A 23,308-nucleotide genomic window follows, 5' to 3' on the forward strand; every position below is an offset into this window, starting at 1 on the left:
AAGAACTGTTATAATCACAGCCCTATTTGTAAAAATATACGGAAACAAAACCAACAATCATCTGTAACAAAAAGACGTCAGCAGGTGACTGTGTGCAAACAACTTTAACTGATTACACATTCAGGTATGGTAAGTAGCACTCTGACATCCAGTACAGTCACGTTTACCCATATTAGTAGGGGTCAGGGCACATTTAGTTCATGCATTTACTCAGACCAATATGCCGTAAATAAACAAGCAGAGGTGTTTTGCTCAAGGACACTTATGAAGAATGAGAAGAATCAAAGTGGAGACGGCGTGGCACTCAGCCAGCAAGATGTTACGCACTAATAATGGGGTCACCTTGAGTAACAGCAAGAGTGCATATAAATAATCAGCAGCAGTGCATATACAATACAGTAGATGACATCAAAACACATCTTTAACATTATCGTTGCAACAGAACAGAAAGTACTAAAACAAAGAGAAAAAACCCCCCATGTCCCACAGTCTGGTGTAAAATGTTCACTGTTTGTGTAAAATATACAATTTAAATGCTTTTAATAAACAATCACTGGACATTCTTTTATTATGGAGACCTGACGTTTGTGTAATCTCAAAAACTCTATTACGCCATTTGTTAGAAGTCGGTCACACAAACGACAAGTTCACAATAGCCAATATGTTTGAGGATAAACAAATTGAAATGGCCATCAGTAGTTGAAGCTCATTATTGAGGTATGCCAATCATAACACTTCCTCAACTAGTGGTTTCTGCATTAAGCATGCCTCACACACTGTAGTCCAAACTCTAATTTTAAACTGGTGTTTATTTTTCCTCCCTGCTTGTCTTCCCTCAAACATGACCTTACTAGAAGGAACATCACAATTACAGAAAGCCTTGCTCAAGGCCACAGTGGAAGCTGTTGCTAAAGAAAGGCAAAGGATGATGCAGCTCTTTCTTAAACCATCCTGAGTTGGCTTTCTTAGCCACCACAGCCTGCTAGCATCATAAAAGGGATTCTTTGAAGCATGACTTTTTAGCCTGATTTAGATTGGTCTAAATTCTCTAAAATAAAATGGATGACCCACTTTACACCTAAGATGTAGTGATTGCTTCTTCCTGGCTGCTGCTCACGCTTGGCACCATGAACATGATCAGAGGCAGTAAGTACAGAACATCATGTCCTGTACTGTACATGTCAAAACCCAAACGTGAGACTATCACCTCCACAGAGGAACAGTGGAAAGAAATCAGCAGGAAAATAAATCAAAGTGAAACACAAGGACAAAAAACAAACTCTGAATAAAAAAGACCAAATGTTCACCCACCACCTGTTGTTATCTTACTTCAGCTGACACAAAAAAACTATTATTTTGAACTAAACATACAAAAAATGTTCTTTAGAGGCTTTTTGAAAACATAATAACTTTAATTAACTGAAATCTAGAGTCGACATTTGCACACTTCCAGTTCACAGCTTGTTACTGACTGACCTGACCTGCTTTATTATACACAAGTGGATCAGAAAGTTGAGACCGGTATTGTAAACGTTACATGTTAATCTCATGCTGGATCTGAAATTATATATGAAAAGCGAGAACAATCTGTTTTGGAGAATGCTGAATCATCTATTTTGTCCCACCTTCTGGCTACAAGGGGCAGCAGCATTTCAAAAGCACATGTGCAACTATAAATAAGTGTGATGTCCACCTATTCTCTTAGTTCCCTCTTCAGCTTCAACCTGCTCCATTTCCGCCCTCGCTGAGATCTTTGGGTTAACAAACCTTACAAGCAGAGAGAGATAGAGAAGTTGAGTGCATGTGTGTCACCCAGTGAGGATGGATGAGGGTTGTGGTGGGAGCGTGTTCCCTGTAAAGCAGACTGCTGTGTCACACGGCTAAATAGTCAGCATAACTCCCTGTTTAGACGGCTGACCCCCGCACCTCCTCCCACCTGCAGATCTCTGCAAAACAGATATAAGCTGGAGCTGCTGAGTCAGAGCTGAACCCATCTGAACTTCCAAAACTCATGGCCCCAGATGATGAGGAGGAGCTGCTTTAACGGTGATAACCATCAATATATCATTACTGTAATTACTGTATCTACAGTAATTATGAGATATACTGTATAATCATTGTAAACAAAGAAAAAAATGACCACGAGTGAGATACCTCGACCTGGGTCTACGCTGAAGGTTACATGACATTTGGCAGGCACTTGGTTTTGGCGGGGAATCTCCTGGATAGTTTTACTTACTTGAGGTTAGTTTACATCTTATAAAAGCACATTGGTCGATATCATTAGCTGCCTACATGTTTATTCTTGTGCATCCAAGACAAATGCATTGATGCCAAGAAGGATGACAACATGTCCCTACATCTCATAGGGACATTTTGTCATCCTCCTAATGATGGGGTTTATACAACATGTCTCCTTTTTTGTAAAGCCTGCTGCACAAACACATTTGTTCTGAGTGTGAGTATATCTGACTAAGTCTGAGTAGTTGTTCACAAAACACATATTGAATTTCATAAAGTTACACTTTTAACAGTGTCAGTATTTTGTTTTCTAAATGTAGTACCGTGTACTGAATATTAATTACCTAGTCTCTACACATCATGTAAGTTTAGAGACTAGGTACCTTAACTTAGTTAACTTAAAGGTACTTGTGTTTTTGTAACATCACTTCCTTTTCTGAACATATTACAACAGAGAAATCATGAGCTCGAACATCTGAGCATCCTCATTGATTAGTAGCGTATAGATAGTAACTGTTGTCAAACCATCAACAGTTATACTTATTTTTAATGACACTCAGTCATGACCACAAAGTCACAGCAGGTTGCATTTTCTATTTGCTCCAGCTTCAACATCACCTGATGTGTCACACTTCTTATTTCTATTTGGATGTCATGGCAAAACCCACAAGGTCATAAAGTGCTTTGTTGTGAACTATTATCATGCCTGATCAGTTGCAGGCTGCTGGCCAAAACAGCCCAGATAAAGCCAGAATAACAGAAATGCGACCTGAAGGACTCTGGATTATTATGTCATGATGATTTGACTGAGTTTTGAGTTTTGTTTAATAAGCAAACTCGTTCCAGTTTCACTAAGATAACATTTGATTATGAGAAACTGATGAAAAGTGAGGTGGTACTATTACGGATATGACTTTATTTGATACTATAAAGCCAACATAGACTTTTTTCTATATGGAGCGCAGAGTGATGACTGAAAATCTGATGATGATTTGGTGAAGTCTTACCAAGTAATAAGCTCACCAACGTAATCTACTGCAAGACTCCTGAGGGGCTCACTGGACACTGGCATCACGGTCCGATGCTGCTCTCCTAACTTAAAAATGGTGGCAGAGAAGAACAACAGATTATAGCAGCATGGACAATAATTAGAGATCACATGGAAATCAGATTAGTTTAAGTCAGATTAAGCTCAGGTTCAGCACATAACAACAACAGCTTATTGGTGGAAAGTTACTTAGCAGGTTCAATGTGCTGTTATAAAAAAAAGGAGGCAAACAATAACTACTACATACTACTAATATAACTAATATCAGCAATAACATGGTAATGATCCATGCGTTACATACATTCAGCTACAATGTTAAGTTATATGGATGAAACATCTTCTAAAACAGAATTCAAACCCTCCCGTAAACAACCACTGAAAAAACTGTGAACCCTAATAGAGAAATACCATTTCATCTTTAACATTAACTCTTTATTTAACACATTCATAGTAATCATAGTATCATTATCATAGTAAAAGATAGAACAGGAAAGTATCTTACAAATTATATCTGGTGTAAAACGGCAGCAACATGAAACACCAACTCAAACAAGTCCCTCAAAAAGGTCAAAAAACAAAACTAAACACAAACTTTGATACAAAAGAAAGTTTATTGGGATATGGATCAAACTGCAGATTGATGTTTTATTCAAAACACTAAAATTATTAAAAGCTACTGAGTGATGACAGTGATTATGTCAGGAAACATTTTCCTGGACTGTAGAAGGATGTTTTGGATTTAAGGCTGTGGATTGTCACAGTGGCCTCAGGTTGACTCCACAGCTTCAAACACGAGACTGGAGCCCCCTCTGGTGCACAATAAGAGAAACAAATATGGCATATTCATACACAGTTCATATCAGTGGTTGGTAGAACAGAGACAGAAATGCCAAATTAAATATGTTCAGCACCTCAAATAAGATTTTCTGTGTTTCTCTGTTTTAAAAACATCATTAGGTTTAGGTTTTAGGACAAAATAAGACAGCTGATGTCTGGGAAACTAGAATGATTTTACTCTTATCTCACATTGCACAAAGGGAAAATAATCGTCAGCTTAGAAAGTAATGAAACACTGGTGCAGTTCTCAAAACATTACCATCAATATCAGACCACTAAGCTGACAAATGATATCCTTATTAAAGTAGAATTCACAGCGGAGCTGCTGTGTTGGACTGTAAAGCGTCAGTAAGTGTATATTTACAATCTATCCTTGAATGTGATAGAGATGTAGAAATTTGTCCTATGTGTACTTTCTTCATTCCACATGGGAAAAAGCCTTTCTGCTGCCTGATCCATCAATCTTCTACAGACGTTCCCAAGAAGTAAATCTAACAAGCGTTCTCACAAATCCTCTGTGGATTATTATTATTATTATTATTGTTGTTGTTCTTATTATTATAATTATTATTATTATGTGTAAAGAAAGTTAATTAAATTTATACCCAGTAAGCAGACGTCTCTCCACCAAAACCATGGCATGTCTGTTGTTTGCAGAGCAACAGGCTGACACTGTGTGGGATGGGAATAACATTTTAGGTTTCACTTTCTTTTCTGCAGAAAGATAATCGTCCTCTGTTTGCTGGGTGAGTTGGATGAGTTGGATGAGACATGTTTACAGCGTTTAGCGGCATGCAGAAAGACAAAAAAACAAGGTAACAGCAATAACATTTGAAGCTTAATGTTCAGTTTTACAATAGATGACAGTTAAATTACTAACCTGTGGTGGCTTTATTTCCGTATTGAACTATCCTCTGTGCTAGTTTACCTGCTTCATTCGGATGTAATGTGTACCTAAGCCTATATTCCAGTACTGTAGTACACACTTGTGAGATACTCACTCACTGTAGTTCCAGCGTTAGGATGTGCAACATAAAAATCCTAATCCTCTTGATCTTTCTGGATAATTAGCACCTTTATTTTTGGTTATTTCTGTTATGCTGCTGATAGTTTTGTCTTTTTAGTGAGTAATACTTTCAATGCAGCTCTGTTAGAGACACATCTGTTGTGTTTATTAGCTGTGATACAGACTCGACTAGAGCTGCAACCGACAGCTATTCATCTGTTGATTACTTTTTCCAGTTAATTGTTTATTTGCTCTATTAAATAGCATTTATATAGAATTCTCATAGGCAGGATTAGAGCACACCCAAAGAGCAAACAAATAACTGGAAAGCTTCAAGCTTCATATGAACTCCTAAATGTATGTAAGATGTGGGACAACAGATGTATTTTCCTCACTAATGCACTCATGTTTTATTTCTGTGGGGATCTGTTATAGTCTCTTTCAGTCTGCCATTCTTTACAAACCAAACTCTCATAAATTAGTCACAAATAGCATTTTAAGTGCAAAACCTTTCTGTTGCTCATCAGGTATACTTTTGGATCCCAAACTGCTCTCACCACAGCAGTGGGAGATAAAGCTGATCTCAACATAGTTCCAGTTACAGTCAGCTCGGCAGAGACAACAAACAAACCGTTGTTTTCATTACCAGGTAAGCTACAGTGCTGAACAGTTTCCCAACAAGAAACCTGCAGCAAACTTTGGAGCTGCTCAACCTCTCAGAGGTTTTTTTCTGTCTCTGCCAATACCCCGGTATTTTCATTGTCTGCTTGCTCTGTTGGTGCATGTCATAATAATGTAGAAATGTAGTACCTCTGGATTATATCTATACAGTATATAGTTGTGCTACAATACATTATGATGTAAATCCAAGATACGCTTTATTTGAAATTATTTTCATCTGTTTTACCTTTAGAAACATAGCACTGAATAGTTTTCTGAATTTCAACTCTTATTCTCTTCAGTAGTTCGACCAAAGGTGGATCAGGGAGACACGGAGATGTGAGTAAAGTAATGTAATAAAATAAAAAAACAGCATCTAAGTGGAGGCATGTTTCAGATTTAAATGCAAAAACTTTTAATTTTGTTTTTTTAAACACTCACTACTCTGATGTATGTGATTGTATACCTCATCAGCTCTGCTTCAGCCCAACCTGGTTTTGCCACAGGAGGCAGTTCAACAGAGACATGGAACAAGCCTTTTCCTTTCTCAGGTAAAGACCCTAAAAAAGAAAGTTGTAGAATCTATTGTGTGCTAATAAACTGTAACTGTAGATATGTGAATGTGATGTGTTGTGTGTTTGTGGGGTCAAAAAGAAGGAAGTGAAACCTACTGGAGCTAACTATATTTCATCAAACCTCTTCTTCAGCAATACAACCAAAGTTGGAATCTCAGTGGAGAGAAGTGGAGTGGACAGAAGAGTGAGTAAAGTCGATCATTGACAATAAATAAAGTCAAGTTTGGAAATCATTTAATTTTAAAATCTGATTATTTTTTGTGAATTTTAAACAACTTGAAGATGTTTAGTGTTTATATTAGCATTTCTTCTCCTTATTTGAATTATTCTGAACAGGAAATATCTTATTCAAAATTAGGAAAAAGACGAGCCTGATGAAGACCGTCAGCTCCTACAGACCAAACTGTGAGGAGGTGACTCAGGCTCGGGTTCTCCTCCTGGGTCCTATCAGTTCTGGAAAGTCCAGCTTCATCAGCTCAGTTCAGTCTGTGTTCAGTGGAAGAGTCACCAACCGGGCCATGGTGGGCTCCTCCTCTACCGGCTTCACCAAAAAGGTACGAGTAATGCAAAAGCACGTACAGGCACAAGCCTCGGTCGGCTGCTCACATGCTTCAGGTTGACATCCCATTAACTTTTGTTTTGTCAGCTGCAGTCCTTCAACATTCGTGGTCAGAAGGGAGAAGATCCTACTGGACTGGTGCTGTGTGATATTATGGGCCTGGGGGATGGAGATTGGACCGGACCTAACCTCCATGACATCCTGTCTGTCATTAAAGGCCACGTACCTGTGGGTCACAAAGTAAGCATGAACAGTATGGTAATCGGTAGAGTTCAGAGATGTATTTACATTTTAGTGTTCAGGAAAATATAAAGTCCTGAATTCTCTCTTCCAGTTTAGTCCAGACCAGCCAGTGAGCTCGGACACCATGGGCTATGTGAAGAGGCCAAGTCTTAAAGACAAAATCCATTGTGTGGCCTTTGTGGTGGACGCCTCCAAAATCCTGAACTACCCCAAAGGCCTCACCACCACCTTCCAACAGCTCCGAGAGCACATCAGTGACCTGGGTGAGCAGAAGACAAACAAGCAGTTGAACTCAGAGATATTTTCTGATGGATACTAATGAATCATGACCTCTGACATATTGAAGTCATTCTGTAGTATGACTATACTGGGTGTGTGTGTGTGTGTGTGTGTATTACGTCTAATAGTCCAGAATTAAGTTTTGTTTTGAATTCCTTTTTTGATTCACATTTACACATTTCCACGTTTTGGAGGTTTTGCTATGGTTACAACCACACAGGAACTGAAATTGAAATTGCTATAGTTAAATCCAACTAAACTAATATCAGATTTGCACTTCCTCTGTTAGGTGTTCACCAGGTGGCTCTCCTGACCCACATAGACAAAGTAAGTCCAGAAACAGCCAAAGATACCAGTAAGGTTTACAAGAGCCGCACTGTTCAGGACATGGTAGGTTGAAATTATTCATATGCAATTTGAGAAATGTTGTTGTTGATATAGCGTTTTCACAATTCAGTGGTATTTCCTCTAAATTGTCTTTAAAAGAGAAATGAGAATACACCACATGTGTACACTACACTGTCTGTCTGTCTATAGATGAGTAAAGCTGGAGCTCTGTTGGGTATGTCCACTTCCTACATCGTCCCTGTGAAGAACTACTCGTCAGAGTTGGACCTGGATATGAACACTGATGTTCTGCTTCTTAGTGCTGTCGACCACATCCTGCAGTATGCCGACTTGTATTTCCAGGACAATACACCTCCAAAAATAATGCTCTAAATGTAATGTTAAACTTTTTTATGTGTTTTTACCAAACTTAAATAAACAAAACTCTACAATTCATTACAACCTGACATATGTTCTTTGTATGACATTCATCAAGCCTCATCTAAGATTTATTTGTATGAACAGAATTAATCTTATCAATTATTAAATTGCTTTGGCATTTGCAATGACTAACAGGAGCTGGACTCAGAACGGCACAGTCTCAAACGAACCTTTTTAAGAGACAAGCTCATGTGGAAAACAAAACAAAGCAGCTGAATTTTAAGTTTTCCAGTGAGCTAGATGGCCATGCAGTCTCCAAAGGATGTTGGAAATCACCCACATGATGTGTGGAAGATGAAGTACAGCAGGTGGAAGGGCTGCACTGGCAGCGCTGTGACAATGAAAACATTTGAGCCAGAATTCAGCCTTCGCATTGTCTTATTAACAAATGACTAACTTGTATAAACACAAGTGTCGGCAGCAGCGCTCCATCCGTCAGTAGTAACAAAGTGTCTGGCTGGCTCTCTCACATGAGTTGTTAGGAAAAAAGTTTCCCTCACACTCCTCCCTCACATCCTGTGCAAATATTAATCTGCAGTACAGTAACCACTGTGAGAGCTGGTCGTCTTCAACTTTCTAGAAGAGAAACAGGTAAGTCTGAACATATGAAGACAGTCAAATTAAAGAAAAATAGAAATCGGTGTTGGTGGGATTTTAAAGGCTAGTTAGGATACTTAGACCAAAACCTATATTTAAGTATCCTAGCTCTCACAGTAATAATGTGCTGTAGGTGTGGCAAATTATTTCTTTGTAAGCCTGAGGAAATCGAAACTTATCTCGCCTCAATGCAGTGGCAAGAAAAATTAACCCTTTAAAAATGTGAAACTTTTGCCATTTTGTGGTTTTCTCTGTCATAAAATGTGATCTGATCTCCATCTAAGTAAAGAGTATTAACAAATATAATGTGCCTAAAATAATAACACAAAGAAAATCTGATCTTTCTGTCTTTACTGAGAACAACCATAAAACATTCATAGTGCTATAAACCATTTTACACCAGATGTAGTGCTGTGTGTTTGTTCCAACTAGTTCAATCTTAGTTTCATTAGCCCACAAAGTATTTTGTCAATACCGCTGTACAGTGTCAATGTGCTCTTTGGCAAACGTCAGGCATGCAACAATGTTCTTTTAAGTAAGCAGCAGCTTCCTTTGCGGTGTCTTGGCATAGACACCCTGATTGTTTTACCTACTGTAGACTCATAAACACAGATGTTAGCCAGTTCCAATGATGCCTTCAAATCTTTGGCTGTCTCTCAGGGTTGTTTCTTTACCTCACTGATATATGTTCATTGTGCTATTCAGGTCATTTTGACTGGCCGCCCACTTCTTGGTAAAGTAGCCACAGTCCCAGAGAGTCTCAATTCGTAGATTGTTTAACTGTAGACTGGTGAAAGTCTTTCACATTGTGTAAGCTTTCCAGTTTTATGTCAATCAACATTATTTATTGCAGATCCTCTGAAGCTTCTTTATTCGAAGCATGGCTCACATAAGCATCTTTTTCTTGGACAGAATATACTTAAAAAGTTTGACTGTTTTTTTGTCAAAGTAGCTCTGGTCCACACCCTCAGAAATATTTTTCTTAACAAGACTCCAGGTACACCTGACTCCATTTAGCTTTTTTTGAGGTTTTTCCACTTGCAGTATGAGATTTTTATGGTTGGTCTCAATAAAGAAATGGAAGATCTGAATTTAGTGTTATGATTTTAGGGACATTATATTTGTTAATACTCTTGAATTCCAAAAGATTCACTTACATACTTTATTACCACTGTTTGTTATTTAACATAACACATACATTATCCATGTAATAAGATTATTATTTGTATCTGCATTTACATAGGGTAATCCTATGTTTTGTAGTAATGATTTACTACATTTAATTATATTACATTTATTATTTTAGACAAATCTAACTATTTTTAATGTGGAATGCTGTTTTATGATGTGTTATTGTATTTAATGATTGGGTGGTAGCAGTAATTTCCATAGTTAAAAAAAATATCTTGAACATTGGTTTCATCCTGGTTGACTCATTTGCATGGGAGGCTCAGGCAGACTGGATATCCACTTTAATTTTAATACTCGTTTCTTATTGCATTTAGACATTTAAGTGAGGAAACATCCGCAGTTCATTGCAGCATCCACCTCACACTTGAACTGACCACCTGTTCACTATGAACTCCTTGCTAACTCAGAGCCAGCAGAAAACAATCTGCTCCCAGCTGGGAAATGTCAAACTGCAGCTGCTGTACAAGGCCAGCGTCCATGGTTTCACTGGTGCAGCCTTCCACCAGCGATGTGACAACCGTTGCCCCACAGTGTCTGTGGGCTATAACAACTCTGGTTATGTGTTCGGAGGCTACACCAAACAACCTTTTAGCCAGTCTGGTCAGCATGTGCATGATGAGCAGGCTTTTCTTTTCTGCTTCTGTGGAGACAAGCTCTGCAAATATCCAGTCACTAGTCCCGGATATGCAGTGAAAATGGTCAGTAACTCTGGGCCATACTTTGGAGAAGCGTTGGCTCTTGTTAATGGAAGCAAAGCAGTAGCATATAGTAATCCAGGGAATTACTACAACTTTGCTGCTGCAGAAATGCATGGCAACGACCTCAACCTGACCGACTGTGAAGTCTATCAAGTGGAAGGTAAGTTCACCTCAAATAACCACATTTTGATTATTTGCTATAGCAACTCTATATGTTGACATATGTTACAGGATACTCACACATATGAAAACAAAATCCTAGATCAGTGAAAGCAGGGCATTGGAGAAAAGAATGGGAAGTGACATTAGCTAGGCCTTTGGGAAAAGTATTCAGCATCCTTCCCTTTCCCCTTGTCTGTGTTTGCAAATCACTGCAAACACAGACAACGAACTCACGACAAGACGGGAAAGTCCAAAGAATGAGGACCAACGTGAAGTAAAGTCCAGAGTGATCCAACCAAGGAACTAACTAACTAACTAACTAACTAACTAACTAACTAACTAACTAACTAACTAACTAACCAGAGTAGTGGAGGGTATAGTGCAAAAAAACAGCAACAAACAAAAGACATAGGGAAGCTTATAAAGGACAGGAACACACAGGTGAACTGAATCCTTGATTAATGAGCTGGCGAGTGGAGGGGGGGGGAGTCCATATAAGGGCAAACAGGAAGTGGCAGGAGAGCAGGATGAGAACAGGTAACAAAACAAAAACCAAAGCAACAGAACTGGGATGAAGGGAGGAACTGTAACAAGTCTACTTAAAATACAACGTCAAGACCCAAATTTGACAATAATAAGAATTCTACAGAGCGGCACACATTATTAATGATTCTATTTTTTTGACAGCGTAAACTTTAACATCTTCTTTAAGATCATTGTTTCCTAAAGGTTGATTTTGCTCCACAGAATCCACAGAATTTGAGAAGCCATGGAGGACTATTATCTGGAAATCAGAGTAAGATGGATAGAGCCAACAACCTGCAGGAAATGCTCTTAACATGCTTAGTTATAGAGCAATACTGTGTACTATAACCTACATTTATAGTATAACATAAATCAATGGCTAGAAATAACCAATCATCTTTTCACTAGATGAAAAAGTTGTGTATCTTCTCATTTTTACAGGCAGAGGAAGGAGCTAATGAACAGTATTCAGAACTACAAACCCTCAGTCAGTTCTGTGTCAAATGTTCGGGTCCTCCTCATTGGACCAGTTGGAGCTGGAAAGTCCAGCTTCTTCAACTCTGTCAACTCTGTCTTCAGAGGCCATGTGACCAGCCAGGCCATCGCTGGCTGCTCTACCACCAGCCTTACCACACAGGTTAGTTTCTACCACTTAAAAACTTGATTGACTATGATTTTAAAGTACAAATCCTCCCCCCCCTCCACATTTTAAGGACTGTTAATCCATCACTTCCTGCAGTTTCGCACTTACTCTTTAAAAGCTGGACGAGAAGGAAAACCTCTGCCAATTGTCCTGTGTGATACCATGGGGTTGGAGGAAAGCACAGGGGCGGGGCTTGATATAGATGACATCAGCAGCATCCTTAAAGGTCATCTGCCAGACCGTTATCAGGTACAGTTACTACAAACTACATTGGGCAAGATATCACGTTTAGAAACCATTGACTTGGCTGTAGTTAGCCCAAACTGTCCATCCAAACCATCTCTCTCTTGTCATGCAGTTCAACCCCTCTGCTCCTCTGCATTCGGGAGCCCCCACTTACAATAAGTTTCCAGGGTTCAATGACAATGTGCACTGTGTGGCTTATGTCATTGACGCCTGCAAGGTCTCCATCATGCCCAGAAAGTTGCAGGAGAAGCTGGATGCTATCCGCAGAAAAATCAACTTGATGGGTCAGTAAAACTGAGTCTAGCTCCGTAATGATGAAGATATTCAACTCTTAATGTCATTAAACATCAGTATCTATGCATTCTTTATAAATATCGACAAAACACCATCAATACACATTTTATGACACAAAAAAACAAACAAAAAAAATTTTTGAATATGTTCTCTCTGCTCTCGTCTTTCCAGGGATTCCTCAGCTGATTCTACTCACTAAAGTAGATGACGCTTGCCCTGTGGTGAAAGAGGATGTGAGAAAAGTTTATCAGAGCGGCTACATTAAGGAAATGGTGAGATTTCAGGATTATACACACACATAAACACACACTTACACACCTGGCTCTAATTTAAAAGGTTTGACTTATCTAAGCAGATCGGCCAACTTTACTCTCTGTAGGTCCTTCATACCTATCAAACTTTAAAAAGTCAGCAACCTGTCATGTCATGTAACTTTTGAATAAAAGTTTTATTTGACTTGTAATATGGATGACCATAATAAAAAAACCTAAATACAATTCAGATGTGCCAAATATTGTCACACTTTAGCATGATCTAGAAACATGTTTAAACTATCCTCACCAACTGTGCTTTTTGTGATCCAGATGCAGGAGGCAGGCACTCGGCTTGGTATGCCATTGTCCTGTGTTGTTCCAGTGAAGAACTACAGTGAGGAGTTGGAGTTGGATCCTAACTGCGACGTCCTCCTGCTCCAAGCCGTTGTCCAGATGCTTCGCTTCGCTGATAATTACTTTGATGAGATTGGTGACCATCTCAGCCAAACTGAAGTTAAAAAATAGGAAATGTTTGTGCATTTAATATAAAAGCATGAACAACTGTAATAAAAATCGCCTTGTAATGGCCCATCCCTGTATTCTTCCATATAGCAGGTGCTTCTGTTGCTTAATGCAGTATCACTGTGTTACTTAACAGAAGTCTACTCTTTTTTTTTTGTCTCTTCGAGTTTCCCAACCATCCTTCAAAATACCTGGAGTTGTACTGCCTTCAGTTTAGCCTGGGACATCCAGTTTCTGAACTCATTAACTTGTTGCACTGATCATCGTCTTCATTGTTTCCAAACAAAATATACAGTTCTTCGTTTTATTCCTTAGTTTAACTGAATTGTTGATATTTTTGCAGTCACAGTGAGCCTTCAGACCTTATATTACTTATCTTCCTAATTCTGATTTATGTCTTCACAGAGGATTGTTGATATGGCACGTGGAGTAATTTACAGACTTTTGCATATTTGATACTGACATATTGTTTAATTTATGAGACAACACATTTGTACTCACATTTGTTCTGATGTATAAACATTAATAATTTGTGTCATTAATAACTACATTTTCTACAACATAAATACTGTGGTCAATTTTCTCCACCTTTCTTTATTCTTTTAAGTTAAGACCAAGTTTAGTTTTTTTGTTTTCTTTGTATTTTATGTTTTACTTCCCATTTTCAGTTTGTAGTATTTTGAAACCCTTGATGTTTTTATTTCAATTCATTCTTTAATTATCAACATTTTCCTATCAAGTCACTCTGCAATTATGAAAACTTTTGTGTAATCTGTAACATTTGAGAAATGTTTATTGTTATGAACATTTAGCTTGTACTTTACTCCAGGCCATTAACAATAAAAAGCACTTATTGACCAAACAGGATTTCATGTAGAATGTGGAGAAGAAAACTGTTGATGAGTTTGTTGAAAAGAGAATAGATCATGTGTCCACTGATTGTTAAAATTGAAGATGGATCAATAGTAACTCTTTATAATTTAATCATGGTTTCATTTCTAGATAATGCAAACAGAGGCTGACTGGAACTAAAACATTGAATTTCAGGTTCAAATCCCGTCACCCACACCAGGTGTGTCCTTGACCAAGACACTCCACGCTAGCTACCCGGGCACTATATGTGGCTGCCCACTGCTCCCCCCAGGGGGATGGGTTAAATGCAGAGGACCAATTTCATTGTAACATGTACATGTAAAATTAATATTTTTAAAGAACCAAACCCTCAAGTGTATAAACACATTTCACCTATTCATCACCAACAAGTTAACTTATTACATTTATTTGCAATGCATTACACAGCAGCATATACTGTATGCACCAGCAGCAAAAACTTGTAAGAAGCTCTAACACAAAAATATTACATCAAAGCTGTATGAAAAAGTAAAAGAGACCAAGGAAATAGCAAAGCACAATCAAAATTAGAAGATTAAATTAGAAGTTGTAGATTATTATTGATTAATAGGAACAAATATTATCAAATAATTAATTAATTAATCACTCTCTTGTTTGCTTGTGAGACTCATTATTAAATATATGATACAGACACAAACTTTGTATCAGTAAACATCAAAGACCATCATGTATCATAATAATACAGCAAAGAATATATTTGCATATTTACTTGATAAAAAAACAATTTAAAGAATCACAAGAACAGCAGTTATTTTGCAGCTGAAGCACTCAATTAAAGACCTTTCTAGACCCAGAAACTCAATTTGGAGGACAAAAAGTAAAGTTGCTCAATTGGTTTCACGTGCTGCACAGGTACTTGCTATTATGTCACTCTCTCCGTTACTGACAGTATCAAAGCAATTATCAGCAAAGCGAAGCATCTGGAGCACTGCGCTTAGCAGCAGGATGTCGCTGTTGGGATCCAAATCCAACTCTTCACTGTAGTTCTTCACTGGAACAACACAGGACAATGGCACACCAAGCAGAGCACTGGCCTTCTGCATCTGGATCCCAGAAAAAATTCAAATTGATTGGATTGTTACCACTTTATTTTTCTAAAGACGAAAACGCTGATACACTGTTTAACTGATATTTCTATTGACTATTACAACACCTTATTTATCATTAAAGCATTTATTCCAAAGTCTAATAATAATAAATATTAAATATAATGATATATTGACCAGACGTTGGAGTAAATTATATATAAATACAGCTCATTTATCTACTTTGGGTAGAATTTAAGCTATTCACATTATTTGTTATAAAAGCTGATAGAGAACTGATGAAACTTTCTGCATAGAAGGCAAAACGTCTTCAAGAACTTAAACAAGTCCAGCTGAAACTGAAAAGCAATTTTGAGACTGCTGAGAATTCAAATATCTTCAGTACTACATCAGTCATGTAGATTTGAATCTATCAGAACTAGATGACAAACTAAAGAAAATAAAACTTATATTGACAGACTGACTTGTTAACTTAACTTTGAGCAAGACAATGATAAAAAAAAAACAATCAAATGCAAAAAAGTATTGTTGTTGTTGTTGTTGTTGTTGTTGTTGTTGTTTGTTTGTTTGTTTGTTGTGTAAAATCCTCACCGTTTGTTTCATGTATTCACTCCTATAAATGTTCTTCACATCATCTTTCACCAAAGGGCAGGCTTCGTCTATTTTTGTGACCAGGACCAGCTGGGGGATCACTGGAACCATCAGAAGAGGGAACATTTACAAAATGTTGATTTGTTGGAATCAGAAAATATCTGATTTCTCAATTATAAAACTATATTAAATATTTTTTAGTGTTATAGTTCACATAGTAGCATATCTGTTCAATAAACAGTGCATTTAATATAACATATAAAGTAACAGATGCAATAATGAAATAACACATTAGCCTTGTGACGTGTCTTGCTGTGCAGTGATCACACTTCAGCCACTATCCTGTTTTTTATTACAACTCAAAAAAATCAAAGTGTTTATTTTCTAACAGTAGATCTTCAGTAAAATAAAATGGGACTTGTTTTACTAACCCTTCGAGGTGACCTTTCTGCGGATAGCATCCTGCTTCTCCTGCAGCTTCTTGGGCATAATGGGGATCTTGCAGGCATCAAGCACATAGGTCACACAGTGGATTTTGTCCTTGAGCTCTGGAGTTATGCGATAACTGGGTGCACGGTCGTCAATTGCAGCAGAAGGGTTGAACTAAGTTATACAACAGAGAAGAGGGAGAAGAATAAATTGAGGGAACAGTTAAATCAGTGGTTCATACATTCAACAATATGTTTAAATTTGACAGCAAACTGTACCTTATAACCGTCTGACACACGACCTTTAAGGATGCTGGTGATGTCATCTATATCAATTCCTGCCACTGTGCTTTCCTCCAGTCCCATAGTGTCACAAAGGACAATTGGCAGCAGACCTCCTTCTTTCCCAGCCTTTATGGAGTAAGTGCGAAACTGCAGAGAAATAAAGTCAGTAATAGTAAAATGGACACAAAGCAGCATTTTCATTTTGAAATCAGCCACCACAAATAGGAATCATTAGAGGCAGAAACTAACCTGAGTGGTGAGGCTGGTGGTAGAGCTGCCAGCGATGGCCTGACTGGTCACATGGCCTCTGAATACAGAGTTGACAGAGTTGAAGAAGCTGGACTTTCCAGCTCCAACTGGTCCAATGAGCAAGATGTTAGCCTTGGACACAGATTTGATTGTGGGTTTGTAGGTCTTAATACTGTCAATCAGCTCCTCCCTTTTTCTGTAGAAACAAAAGATACAGGACTTTTTCATCTGGATGAAAGGGTTTTGGCTGGTTGTTATAGAGATCTTATGTGCACAGCACAAACAGAATACTGTGTAAAAATAAGCATTATAGAATTCAACTGTATCATGTTGCACATATTATAGAATATTATATTATACATATTATATGTTTTTTACTAAAGCATAGAAATGAAATGACTACTCACTGATTTTCCCAGATTATGGTTCTCCATGGATACTCAAGTTCCAGTCTTGCTGTTAAAGGGTAGAATACTTTAAGAAACAGTGATTTCATCCAATATGATGAGAAAATTACACATTATCTGGGAAATTTACATTTAAAAATTATTTTAGACAAAGGTATTTTTTATTTGTTGACTAGTCATTATTTTAGACAAAGGTATTTTTTATTTGTTGGACTAGTTTAGGTACAAGGCTAGCACAACACTAGGTACTAGAATATCTTTTTTTAAGGATTAATTTGCCTTTATTTTCTTGAAAAATAAATAAATCAATAAAAATCTGTACACTGGGAGTTTGCAGTTGCACCATAAAAATGTTTGATTTGTTTTAAATTAAACTAGCAAATATTTTTTATTTAAAATAGTATTTTAACAAACAAAGTGGGGCAATAGTTTTAGGGAAACGTCAGTGGATTTGAATTTGAAGGATGTACAATATTAAGAACAAGCTTTAATATAAGGTTACTGTACCTATAGAGAACTTACCTTCCACTTGATAGACTTCACAGTCAGCCAAGTTGAGGTTGTTGCCATGCATTTCTAAAGCATTGAAGGTATAATGTTGTCCTGGATTACTGTAGACTGTTGCGTGGTTTCCATAGAGAAGAACCAATGCTTCTCCAAAATATGGACCATTGTTAGCCATCATTTTCACTGCATTTCCAGGATTGGTGACTGGATACTTGAGGAGATTTTCTCCACTGAAGGTGAAAAGAAAAGCCTCTTTATCACCTGCAAACGCCCCAGACTGATTAAAAGGTTGTTTGGTGTAGCCTCCAAAGATAAAACCAGAGGAGTTATAGCCCACAGACACTGTGGGGCAATGGCCGTCACATCGCTGGTGGAAGGCTGTGCCAGTGAAACCATGGATGCTGGCCTTGTACAGCAGCTTCAGTTTGACAGTTCCCAGCTCAGAGCAGATTTTGCTTTGCTGTCTTGACGTAAGCCTGGGGTCCATAGTGAACATTTTGGTCTACGAAGTGTGTACTAAGGATACTCGGTAAACCTTTGATGTTTGTTCACTTTGAAATCTAAAGAAAAAGAAAAACACAAATGCATTAAAATGATGTTTATCAAATCTGATGGGTTGTTCTTCAAAGATAAGCTAGTATTATGTATCATCAAGAAAGAAAAATTAAATTCAAAGTTAGCAAGGAGGACTAGCAATGGCGTTTGATCATACTAGCTGTGTAAACTGTCCAAGAAATAACCAGAGGATATCGTTGAAGACTTCATACTTTTCTTTGCTCCACATTGGATGTGCATACATATAAAACTTTACTCTGGAGAGCAGCAACAGTGAGAAGAAGGGTTTTGTTTCTGTTATTTGACTGAACACAAAATAGTAAAAAAGTGAAAGAAATAAGCTGAGTGAGCTCATTCATGTCTCCTCAGTTTGTCTACCTGTGGACTATCACACAAATCGGCCACAGAATGTGAGGGTACAGGACTGTGTTTCGGACATGGTGACTCGCAGTACAGGGGTTCTGCAGGGAACAATCCTAGCACCATTCCACTTTACCCTGTATACCATGGACTGCATGTGCAACTCACTGAACTCAACTTACTTTTATACGTTCTCTGAAGAGGATGACGGGGAGCACAGAGAACTGATTTAAGACTTTGTAGACTTGTCTGCAGATCAACATGACCATAGTGCTGGTGGTAGATTTTTGCAGAACAATCCTCTCCAACAGCGGTGAACTTTCAGGACATATGGACACTGAGAGAGTTGACTGTTTTAAGTGCTTGGGTCTTCAGTTCCACCTCAGTTGTAAACTGGACTGGTCCTGCACTTTACACAAAGGGCAAGAAGAGGTGAAGGTGGTGGGAGACAGGAGGATGTCAGGTAAGCTGACAACCCTGCTGGAGAATGATTCCCACCCCACGCATGTGACAGTGCCGAGCAGCTCTGTTGGAGACTGGAGTAAGTTCTGGAGAACAAAGACAGACCAGGCAACACCGAGCTGAGGAATAGAGAAGTATGAATTAAATGTGGGTACTTTCTGGCACTGTTGGCAGAACAGGAACTGGTGAGCGAAACATTCTTGTGGCGGTGAGGTGTTGATTGTTAGGCAACAGCTGATGAGTCAAAGTCAGAAGTGAGAACTGGGTGCCGGAAAGTGCAGACAAGATGGTAGGGGCGGTTGACTGAGGCAAGATGGCGGGGCCCAGTAACTAAATGGGTGCCACATGGCCTCATGGCTGGTAAGCAACTCAGAGAGCAGTGTCCTCAACACAAACCAACGTCCACCAGAAAAAAGAATAAAAGTTGTGTTTGAATCCACATGCTTAATCCCCACCCAAATCCAAAAGTCAAAACCATAGGTTGATCCAAACATCCACACCCACAGTCTCAAACCAGAGTCCAACCAGAGAACCACAATCCAAAATCTACAGTGCAACTTTAGGAGAGGGGAATCATACTGGGCCTGTCAGTATGTCTGTCTGTATGCTGAACAAAAGAGATTGATTGCTTTGAAGACAGGAAGATGATGTAATGATGTAAGTTAGGGGAACTTCTGGTGAGGTGTACTGCACAAGTACAGACAGCTTCTTCAGACATGTCCTGTCATGGGAATTAATAAATTACACTAAAGTGTTTTCCTGAAAAAGCACCATACAAAAAAAAAAAAAAAAAAAAAAAAAAAAATCAACTATAGATATCTTATTCAAAGTTGTAAAAGCTGCCTGTTTTAAAAAAAAAGATAAAAGAACCATTCAAACTATTCAAACAATAGCATGGCAAACATTACTTATGACTTAAAATACTGTACATGACAGAAAATCTATACAAATTATATTTATATCATTTTGCAGTGTTAGGGTCTAATTTTTATCTTTCTGTAATTCTATCTATCTAAGTCTGGGTTAAGCACATACACTTTACTTTACTTACTAAAAGTTTACTCTGAAATTAAGTTTGAATTTTAATTTAAACACTGACAGTCTTACATTTTTTTCCAAGCTTGAAGCAGATTTCTACAGAAACTATAAACTGTTAACAAAGGGCAGTGGCTTTCAACTTCATCTTGACAAAGTAGTTTTTGCCACACCTCAACACCCTACATTTTTTAAATTTTATTGTTCCACTATTTTATTTAAGATTTATTTTAAGATGTTGTTATACACATATGTGAACTTTCTGTTGGTTTGGGATTTGTGATCATCATAGATGATCATCATCAGATTATATGTGGTTAGGGGAGTCTGGACAAAGCCTAAAGTATAAAACATTTTATGTCTAGAAAATTGCAAACTACTACAGTTAATTTTATTTTCAAGACGATAAAGTAGAAGAATTAATCATGTTCAAAGTCCCACTGACTGTAGCTTTGTATTAAAGCTTGGAGAAATATGTAAAAGAATTTCCTTAGGTCTTCAGTTCCTTTTCAAGTCTCCTCTTTTGTGAACACAGAAAGTGAAAACTCTTCTCAAACGGATCACAGGACCGTTAACCGCAGCTTTGGTTAAGTTAAGACAGGATAACTGCTTTCTGTTTCCATTTGACAAATTAAAATTTTGCCTCCAACTTCTCAATTTTGACTTCATTCATCAAGTGTTTACAGTCCAGTTGTATGGGTGTGTGATAATCTGGAGCAGGTATTTAAAAAATATAAAGCATAATAAATGTGGCTGAAAATCTAATTTATTACACAGAATTCAAGTTAATTTCAACAATGTCTCAGCTGTGCTGCACTTCAATCAAAAAATGTCAATGAATTGTTTCCTCTGATTTACTTTATCACAGAGTTTGGAAAATCATACAGTAAGTTAATTGTAGTCTTACCTGCGTCTGTTCGCTGAGAGAAGGTGAGCAGCTTTAGTTACTGAAGAGAGATGACTGTAGAGGATGTTCTCTTCCAGCCAGTTATATACCATCTCAGACAGAAACTGAAAGTCTTGGAGCCAGAATACTTTTGCTTTCAAAAACAAAAAACTGTGAAGGTTTTACTAGAAAATTGACTAAATCTTACAACAAAAAAGATGACTATTCAGTTTTTATTTAGTCTATACCAACAACATTAAGCCTAGATATTTTGTAGTTTCTGGCAAATATGACTATTGCTACTAGTATTCCATACAGTGCAATGTTACTGTTTGCACTACCTATGGTGCATCACTACATATCTATTCAGTTAGTTCATCTTAATTTAATCCAGAGAATTAATGCATAAAGGCAGAATAAAGAAATCCAGTATAAGACAGAGCTTGATCTAGTTTGATCAGCGCATCCTGACAGGATAAGTTGCAGCTTTGTCGAGATAGATGGAACTAGCTGGGATAAATGGACATTCACAACATTCTTAAATAGATGACACGTAGCACTCATAGAAACATGTTGTCGTATTGTATTTTCAGACAATAGCAGATCGACGGAGTGTGGAAGTAGTCTAGAAATAGTTGTAATTACTTTTTTAAATTTACTTATCGTTTCTTTAAATTTTCAGTTACACCCTTTGCCTGTAACATGACCAGTAAAAGTGTTACTCAGAAAATTTATGGTGAAGATTGTTAAATTCATGACAACTGGAAAATCCCAACTTTTTCCCTTATGTTGGATTTGGTACAATACCCCTCAGGATCTTTTCAGCGGGGTTTCCTCTGTGTTGCATTTGTTTTGTTTTGCTGCTGCTGTGAAAATGGAGGAGTCAGCTGCTCAATAAGAGATAAAAGGAGACAGGTTTGCATGATTAGGTCCTCCCAGCAGCCAGAGGCAGGGTCCTGCTAACCCAGAACCAGATAGGAGAAATAGAACTGGGGTTGATCACAATCTATCAAATATGGAGAACCTATAATACATATGGATCCTCACAAGCATATGTTGATGTTGGCAATGAGTGATATGTCTTCTCCTAGTGTTTTGTTTTGTTTTTTTAATTTAGCTTTTGTACTTTTATCTCTGTGCAGTTCACCCCATGCATGTCTGAATGGATGGTAGGTCCCAGTAAGGTGTGGTGAGAAGGCAAAATGTCATGCAGAAACAGGGCAGGACAGCAGCTTGTTGTGACTAGTTATGTTCTTTTTGCTTTTACTTTTGATTTATCTTCAGTTTCTTTTTGTGTCTTTGTTCAGTTAATATATTGTGTTAATAAATGCCACATATTTCATTCCTGCCAATTGAGCTGCTTCACTTCTTCCTCTCTTTTTACATCAAATCAATCACCAACTTGGTTCAATGGACCTCACAAAAACAATACTCTCTGTTCTTAGACCTTTGAATCTTCAACAAAAAAAACATCAAGCTACTTTTATTGACTAATGTCAAAGGTTTTTTTATTTTCTCCTTCTGTGGAGACAAGCTCTGCAAATATCCAGTCACTGGTCCCAGACATTCAGTGAAAATGGTCGGTAACTCTGGTCCATACTTTGGAGAAGCACTGGTTCTTGTTAATGGAAATCAAGCAGTAGCATATAGTAATCCAGGGAATTATTACCACTTTGCTGTTGCAGAAATGCACAGAAACGACCTCACACTGATTGACTGTGAAGTCTAGTGGAAGGTAAATTTACTTCAATTAACCATATTTTGATTATTTGCTGTGACAACTCCATAAGTTGTTATATTTTTACACGATACTCACACATGTGAAAACAAAAGCCAAGGCCAGTGAAAGCAGTGCATTCACTGTGCTCAGGTTTTTACAAATTTCATCTGACAGAGTTCAGGTGCAGTCAGGCTGTTAGTCTGGCTCCTACAATATTATTTGCTACTCTGGTCAGGCTACTTCACAATGACATTAGGGCATTTGTATGAATACAGAATTCTTTGTCTGAGAATTAAAATGTGACACTACAACATCATAGTCAACTTAATTTGGGTAAAGTTACAATACGACATGAACACAGAATTAAGCCTCCCCACACTATATAAGTTTGTACCTGGTGATTTTGGTGATATGCAGTATACATATACTTTCACTTGCTCTCCTGGCTGTTATCACTGCAATTTCATAGGTACAGTTAGTCTACTTAAAATAATACAACTTAACTGAACTTTAACAA

General features: G+C 37.7%; 3 protein-coding genes across 6 annotated transcripts; 2 read left to right on the forward strand and 1 right to left on the reverse strand.

Annotated features, from left to right (window-relative positions):
- The first annotated feature begins 4,853 nt into the window (after positions 1 to 4,853).
- On the forward strand, positions 4,854 to 8,237 carry ifi44g (interferon induced protein 44g). 3 transcript variants are annotated; one of them, XM_033325944.1, is made up of 10 exons: positions 4,854 to 4,941; positions 5,660 to 5,781; positions 6,095 to 6,131; positions 6,267 to 6,343; positions 6,500 to 6,551; positions 6,726 to 6,921; positions 7,014 to 7,166; positions 7,261 to 7,432; positions 7,738 to 7,838; positions 7,986 to 8,237. In XM_033325944.1, exons 1-10 carry the CDS (start codon positions 4,898 to 4,900, stop codon positions 8,166 to 8,168), a joined length of 1,137 nt encoding a protein of 378 aa, XP_033181835.1. In that variant the 5' UTR covers positions 4,854 to 4,897; the 3' UTR covers positions 8,169 to 8,237. The 3 variants fall into 3 exon arrangements, with proteins under 3 accessions (XP_033181835.1, XP_033181837.1, XP_033181836.1); XM_033325946.1 differs by having other exon boundaries at positions 7,020 to 7,166; XM_033325945.1 differs by having other exon boundaries at positions 6,098 to 6,131.
- A 492-nt stretch (positions 8,238 to 8,729) lies between these two features.
- Positions 8,730 to 14,399, forward strand: LOC113152128 (interferon-induced protein 44-like). Of its 2 annotated transcripts, XM_026345184.1 has the most exons (8): positions 8,730 to 8,807; positions 10,319 to 10,862; positions 11,612 to 11,660; positions 11,831 to 12,026; positions 12,129 to 12,281; positions 12,391 to 12,562; positions 12,744 to 12,844; positions 13,157 to 14,398. In XM_026345184.1, exons 2-8 carry the CDS (start codon positions 10,391 to 10,393, stop codon positions 13,349 to 13,351), a joined length of 1,338 nt encoding a protein of 445 aa, XP_026200969.1. In that variant the 5' UTR covers positions 8,730 to 8,807; positions 10,319 to 10,390; the 3' UTR covers positions 13,352 to 14,398. The 2 variants fall into 2 exon arrangements, with proteins under 2 accessions (XP_026200969.1, XP_026200970.1); XM_026345185.1 differs by lacking the exon at positions 8,730 to 8,807 and having other exon boundaries at positions 10,381 to 10,862; positions 13,157 to 14,399.
- A 148-nt stretch (positions 14,400 to 14,547) lies between these two features.
- On the reverse strand, positions 14,548 to 21,160 carry LOC113152126 (interferon-induced protein 44-like). Its single transcript, XM_026345179.1, has 8 exons — positions 21,093 to 21,160; positions 17,789 to 18,333; positions 17,267 to 17,315; positions 16,860 to 17,055; positions 16,605 to 16,757; positions 16,329 to 16,500; positions 15,898 to 15,998; positions 14,548 to 15,303 (listed from the first exon to the last, which is right to left on the reverse strand). The coding sequence occupies exons 2-8, from the start codon at positions 18,267 to 18,269 to the stop codon at positions 15,088 to 15,090; spliced, it is 1,368 nt and encodes a 455-aa protein (XP_026200964.1). The 5' UTR covers positions 18,270 to 18,333; positions 21,093 to 21,160; the 3' UTR covers positions 14,548 to 15,087.
- Between the last annotated feature and the right edge of the window lie 2,148 nt (positions 21,161 to 23,308).

The sequence above is a fragment of the Anabas testudineus genome, chromosome 4 (genome assembly GCF_900324465.2).
Source record: "Anabas testudineus chromosome 4, fAnaTes1.2, whole genome shotgun sequence".
In the NCBI taxonomy this organism is placed as follows: Eukaryota; Metazoa; Chordata; class Actinopteri; order Anabantiformes; family Anabantidae; genus Anabas; species Anabas testudineus.